Here is a 7,176-nt window from a genome sequence, read left to right as displayed (position 1 = left end):
TGTGTGTGTGTGTGTGTGTGTGTGTGTGTGTGTGTGTGTGTGTATGTGTGTGTGTGTGTATATATTAACATTAAATATATTTAATAACATTGTCAGTAACCAACTAGCAGAAATTTGGCTGCTAGTGGATAGATTCTGTATGTTCTACACTTAATTTCGTATCTAGCCTGGTATCCCTGCTTGACCTAGCCCCCAAAGACCTTATTTCTAGCTGATAATTCTGCTTAAAAATTTGTCTGTAATGTAGCTATTCTGTTCCTCTCAGTATAGTATAGTTATAAATGATAGCTTGGTTTGAACCCATCTTAGGGAAAGTTGAAAGAAAAGAGACTAATTATGAAAGCAGCATCTTCTTTCTTCTTTTCAGAATGTTTTAGTAAAGAAGTCAATGATCAAACACCCACAAAGTGTATTCAGCTTTTTCCCTTTCATTTTGAGGATGTAATTTAAGTAAAAGGTTGAAGATTTCTCAGAGGTATTTTCCCGCATTGATATTATTAGAGCTGTATTTCAGCCGTGTTTCTTGCTCTGGAGATGTTCTCTCTCCCGCTTATCTCTGTAATTGCCCCTAGTGCTCTAATGTAATGCACTTAGATCATCCTGTTCCCTTGCCCCTGATGCTGATCTGGTAGCTCCATATGACAGGAAACAGTGATTCGAAGTATCTTTGATTGTAATCCTGATTAACTTTGCCTTATGATCTGAACATTAGGCTGGATTATTTCTAATCTTTTTTTATGGAATATTTTTACAGTAAGAGATCTACACGAAAGAATTCGTCTTGCCTCACACAAATGTAACCTAGCAGAATCCACTCTGATGATCCCAAATATGTTTGTTATTCTTTAGTGAAATTTCCATGTTGTCTTAGGTTAGATGCTTAGATTCTAAAATAAGATGATTGAACAACAACTCTTTAATTGGTTTAAGAGAACTTAATCTTTGGAAGTCATTTCAGTGTCAAGATTTTACAACATACCCATCTTCCATGGATCTTAATTATTTGGTTATGGTGCATCCTTTGAAGGCTGTTATTTTTCTACTATAGTGACAGATTTCTACTTTTACTTTATGACTTAAAAAATCTTAGAACTTACACATTTTTTGCTTTTCTGACCATATTTCCTAATCTTTTGTAGTCTGTAATTTTCTTATTCCTTTTACAAACAGTTGGTAAGGTTCATATCTCTTTGCTTACGGAATAAAAATCTATATCTTTCTTAACCAGAAATAGTTATGATTATAAAGTAGAAAAACCAAGTCATTATGAACTAATTTATATAAATTGAGCATGTTACTTAGTGATTATAAAGTTCATTTGATGCATTTGCTTTTATTAAATACTACATTTGTGAGAGATCGAACTGTACCTTTTGCATTTTGTGGTTGAACAACAATGTTTCTAATTTCTGTGCAGGTTGGGCATGTCAAGAGAGGAATCTACAAAGCTCACGGCTGGACCAAACAGTGATGGAGCTGAAAGTAGTTCTTCATGTGGGAGCTCGAGTCTTCCAGGTCTTTCTTCACAGTCTCCCTCGGAAGAACAGCAGCCAAAAATCATGAAAAGTCCAACTTCTGCAGAGCCTGAGTTCCGTGCTGGGCTCTGCCCTATGGCAGATGTAGGAAAAGAGGGAATGGCAGAGTCGGAATCGGAGGATATCTTGATCCCTGAAGAATCTGTGATTCAGGAGGAAATTGCGGAAGAGGTAGAGACAAGTATCTGTGAGTGCCAGGATGAAAATCTTAAGGCAATACCTGAATTTTTGGAGGAGTCTGAAATTCCAGGCAGTGCTCATGAAGAGCCCCAGATAGCAATTCCTGAAGAAAACTTGGAATCTTGTGTTATAATGAACGATGTTTTAGAGACTGTGCCTCATGTTGAACTGAGGGTGGAAGAGAAATCCGAATCTCCCCAGGAAGAAATGTCCGTGGTTATTGAGCAGCTAGAAGTCTGTGACTCTCTCATTCCTTCCACTTCTTCTGTGACTCACCTCAACGACACAGAACATAAGGAGCCAGAAACTGACACAGAGACCAATACTCCAAAAATGAAAACAGGGTCATCTCCTTTAGAAGGCCAGTTTCCGAAGGGAGGGATCGCTGTGGATATGGAGCTACAGAGCGATCCTGAGGAACAGCTTTCTGAAAACGCTTGCATCTCTGAGACCTCCTTCTCCTCTGAGAGCCCAGAGGGGGCCTGTACCAGCACGCCATCCCCCGGAGGGGAAACCCAGTCTACTTCAGAAGAATCATGCACTCCAGCCTCTCTGGAGACGACGTTTTGTTCGGAGGTATCCAGCACTGAACATGCAGACAAATACAACCAGAGGAAGCCCTCCGATGGAAACCTTCACGCATCTCTGATATCAGAAATATCGCCCGTGTCCACTTCACCTGAAATATCAGAAGGGTCGCTCATGTCCAATTTACCTTTAACCTCGGAAGCATCCCCCGTGTCCAATTTACCTTTAACGTCGGAAGCATCGCCCATGTCCGACTTACCGCTGGCATCAGAAACGTCTTCAGTGTCTTCCATGCTTCTCACAGCGGAGACCACTTTCTCATCCAGTTTGCCACTTCCTCCAGAAACATCTCCAGTTTCCAACTCTTCCCTGAATGAAAGAGCGGTGCATCAACAAAGAAAGTCCCCTTCCATATCTGAAGAACCACTCTCTCCGCAGAACGATGAAGGCCCCGCCACTGCCAAGCCCCTGGGAGAGAGCCTTCTCTCTCAGCAGAAGACTCTGTCCAGTACTCCGGAGCCCATCCACCTGGGCCCTTCTCCCATCGCTCCCGAAGCATTTCCGTCCAAAGAACTCCACAGCCAGCCCCCGACTCAGCAGCCTTGTCAATCACATGTTGACACAGAGAAGCCCTATCCTGCTCCGATTCCAGAACTTCCTTCTGCAGAAATCATCAAAGGGAAAAATCCTAATGTGCTGCCGAGAACAGAAAAGAAAGGGGTGTCCTCACCATTGGAACTGCCTGTCTTTTCTGAGGAGACAGAGAGTAAAGGAAATGAGCTTCCAGCAGCTCAGTCACAGGACCAGCAGTATGTCCCCCCGGGGGAGAAGGCTTCATTTCCAGAAGCCTCCAGAAGTAAAACACATAAGCAAGGAAGCTCGCAGAACCGGTTGGAGACCCCGTATCCTTCCAAGCTGTCAGAGCCCTCCAAGTCACCTGACGGCGGAAGGAACGAAAGCAGAGAATCGGAGATAGCGAAGAGGAAGACCGCAGAGCAGCACAGCTTTGGCATCTGCAAGGAGAAGAGAGCGAGGATCGAAGATGATCCATCCACCCGGAACGCATCATCTGGCAGCCCCGCTGAGAAGGAGCAGCAGCCTCCACGAGAGGAACCCAGAGTCCCTCCTCTCAAGGTAGGGTGTTTTATAAGAATGAAGAAAAGGGGGAAAAGGCACTTCCATGCATAGGCTTTCCCGACTTAGATACTGAATTTTCCAGAAATAAATGAGATCTTGCTCCCTCTGGGTTTTATGTAGCAGTTGATAGTCGAACACTCCCGGCGCCAGTCTAATATTAAGGGATCCTTTTTAAGACTGTGCATTGAGCTAATAGAAGTTTAGATGCATGTATGTACTTAGACCTCAGCATGTAAGGGAAACGAAGTGGGGAGGCAGAACAGGGCCTGGACTTGATCACAGGCCACTGAGATGCAGGGTCTTTTGGGGACTCCAGGGTGTAGGACAGAGCTTTGCACTAAATAAACTTGGGAAAATTTGAAAGCTAATTCCTTGGCCTTTAAAAGTTCAGAAGAACTAGAGAAAGCAGTCAGGAATTCGAGGCAGGCACTAAAGAGATGCAGGTACTTGTTATCCCTTCATTCATTTTCCAACAAACATTGAACACCACCATTGCCTAGCAGAGAGGGACCTGGCTTTTGGAAGAGCCTCATTAAATTTCCTTCAACAAATCAATGAAATTGCTTTGTGAACCCTGAAGGGAAATGCTGTGGATATATAGGCATCCAAATCCTTTTTTTTTTCCTCCTTCTGAGCTAGTGAACGAGGTATTTAACTTCACACAAAACATAAAGCCTGTGGACAAACATTTCTATGTAAATATTTTCTTTTGATCCCAGTAGATTTTAACTCTTGGAAAACAAACCTTTTATATAAATTGGCTCTTCCTGATAAACTGAAAATTAAGTGTAATTCAAAGAAAGTCTGTTTAATAAAAAAAAAAAATTCTACCCACTATAATTTAAACTTATGCCCTGCTTTTATCTGAGTCCATTTATATTGCTCCACAAAAAGATGGATTATTCCACATAGGATTGGTCTAGAATCATAAACACACTCAAGCTTTGCTTTTCTTAATCTCTTTTTATTTGCTGTGCTCTGCCACCTTTTTATATGATCTCCATCAGGTTGGCTTTTAAGAGTGTGGCTGTAGTTATTGTTTAATAAAGCAGTCCCTAGTAAATGAGATTCTGGAGATGTAAAAGATGAATATAAAACACTGCTATGTGTTTTAATTTATGAAGCAATGGAAAGAAAAATACTAGCATGCTTTTCATTAGAAATCTTCTTAAACGTATTCTTTTTTTTTTTTTGCCAAAAGCTTATTTTCAAAGTGATACACACTTTATGTAAAGATAGATAAATAGGTAGATACTACAAGTGTACTTGGTGTTTGTTTGGTCTTGAGGTCTTAAGACTTAATTAGGCTTAATTTTTTTAATGTTCTAAGTTTCTTAAACCAAGGGAAATCTTGAAAAGGAAACACTGAATCCCCTCTCTGAATTGACCCTCACTTTGGAGCATTTGAATCAGAAGAGAGACATCACAGGTTTGAAAATGAGAAATGAGGTAGCTCAGGAAGGCAATTCCATCTGCCAGCCTTCCACAGCCTAATTCCAAAGTGACATGATCCTGTAGTACTAGTATGTGTCAGGTGTTTATAATGTGAATATACAGTTGTTAAGAAGAGAGATGTTTTCTATGAAAGCTTTTTCTGTGGGGGGGAGGGGGGGAAGGAGGGGGAAGAGGACACATAGGGCATGTCAACAGCTCTGAATGGGGAGCCCAAAGGCCCTCCCTGAGGCTCAGTGCTAGATGGCCCAATGGCATGGCGATCTGCATTACCTCCAGATTTTTCCAGAGTAAAATGAGACCTTAGCTAGGTCCCTTCTAGCTCTACCAGTCTATGATCTAAGGATGTTCTTCATGACTAGAGAATCACAGGCATTGCTATGGTGTATGGGTTGTTAGGTCTTGTGCCTCCTGATTGGCCATGACTGTGTCTCTTCATTAGCATGAGTAGGTGAACAGTGTGGGTTGGGACATTGACAAAATTCAGCAAACTGTAGATTATCAGGATCAAAAGAAACTGCCTGACTCATGCTTCCTTTTAGAGGCAGAAAACCAGAGTTCCATCTTTCTAACAGTCCTCTGAAGGAACTGGACCGGAAGTAACTAGTCTCACTTTACATCTGAGTTCACAGACTTTTTGTGTGTGCTTATTACCTATGTATAAAGCAGCAGGCGCGGCGATACAAGGATGCATAAAAACAAGGATACACAACTAGGGTCTCTGGCTCGGGGAGGGTATTGGAGACACTGAAGGACACGGTGATTTGCGTAGCATCACAACGTTCCTCTGAATAAAGTCAGGATGAGAATTCGTCTCCTGACCCGTGGCTAGAGGTGTGTGCATGTAATTAAGACAGATAAACTCAAGTAGAGTTAGGGTCCCAGATTTTCATGCCAGCAAGGAAGATCATTTAAAAGCTAAATATCTCTCTTAGCTAACCTCACTGTCTGTTAGCTAACCTCATTTTAACAGGCCTGGACTTGGTTTCCATCTATATGAGGCATTAGGAAGATGCTTCATTTCCATTGCAAATGAAGTCACCAGGTTGATGTTTTCATAGCGTAAAAACAGAGATGAAAATGTTTAATTCTCACATCCATGCTGCATGTCATGTCCCTTGGTACCCTAAAGGCCCATCGATGCCACATTATGAGAAAATGCAGCTCCTGTTATGTGCCATGCGTCTCCTCTGTGACCATGGACCAACCTTATCTTTCCACTCTCCCTCCTTGTAGATCCAGCTTTCCAAGATCGGGCCGCCGTTCATCATCAAGAGCCAGCCAGTCTCCAAGCCAGAGTCTCGAGCCTCCCCCAGCACATCCGTGGGTGGAGGCAGGAACACGGGGGCCAGGACCCTGGCGGATATCAAGGCTCGGGCCCAGCAGGCAAGGGCTCAGCGAGAGGCAGCAGCGGCCGCCGCGGTAGCCGCTGCAGCGAGCATCGTCTCCGGGGCCATGGGCGGCCCGGGAGAGGGTGGCAAGGCCAGAACCCTGGCGCACATCAAGGAGCAGACGAAGGCGAAGCTCTTCGCAAAGCACCAAGCCCGAGCGCACCTCTTCCAGAGCTCGAAGGAGGCCCGGCTGCCTCCGCTTGGCTGCAAGGAAGGCCCTCCCAGCTTAGAGGTCCCTCCCGCCCCCGAGGCCAAACTCGAAGGTTCTACCGGTGTCATCATTGCCAATCCCAACTGCAGGTCACCCAGCAGCAAGCCCACGCCCCTCCGGGAGGCCACCCCTGCCCTCCAGCCGCCTCTCCCACCCACCAAACCCCCAGACGCGGCCACGGACGTAGCCGTGCATGGTCCTGAGGAACGTGTACCCGCGTCCCATGTGTCTGAGAAGACGATTTCCTCTACCTCCTCGGAAAAGAGCGATGTACCCATGCTGTTCAGTACAAGTGCGGTCCCCGTGTCGGTCTGCAGCGCGGCTGTGTCGGGAGCAATTAAAGAGCATCCCTTTGTGAGTCCCGTCGATCAGCCCTCCGTCCTTGTGTCTGTGGATAGTGCAAACACTACCATTTCTGCCTGCAGTCTAAGCGTGCTCACCACCATCCAGGGCGCGGATGCCCCATGCATAGCCGTTGTACCAAAATGCACCGAGAGCACGCCCCTCCCCGCCGCCCCCAAGGGCCCCAGCACCGCGGGCTCCGTGGATGACACGCAGGCGCTCACGTCCAGCAGCGGTGCGGGCGGCGTGGTCTCCGGGCAGTACCCCTCTGTGCCAACCCTCTCCATCGCAAAGAACTTGCCAAACCACCTTGCCACGACTTCTGTCCTGGTTGCCTCACCGGGAATGAGCGCCAGGTTCCCTCCCGAGAAGAGAGCCGGGCCGGGGGTTGACGAGCAGG

At 45.5% G+C, this 7,176-nt stretch overlaps 1 protein-coding gene across 1 annotated transcript in view; it reads left to right on the top strand.

Annotated features, from left to right (window-relative positions):
• ASXL3 (additional sex combs like transcriptional regulator 3) overlaps positions 1-7,176 on the top strand; it is a 94,336-nt gene that overhangs the window by 84,434 nt on the left and 2,726 nt on the right. The window contains 2 exon segments of the mRNA XM_014542002.1: positions 1,418-3,377; positions 6,069-7,171. Coding sequence (XP_014397488.1) covers positions 1,418-3,377; positions 6,069-7,171 — 3,063 coding nt within the window.

Source organism: Myotis brandtii, unplaced genomic scaffold (assembly GCF_000412655.1).
Source record: "Myotis brandtii unplaced genomic scaffold, ASM41265v1 scaffold289, whole genome shotgun sequence".
NCBI lineage: Eukaryota > Metazoa > Chordata > Mammalia > Chiroptera > Vespertilionidae > Myotis > Myotis brandtii.
The sequence above is the reverse complement of the archived record's forward strand: the minus strand, read 5'-3'. Positions and strand labels throughout refer to the sequence as shown.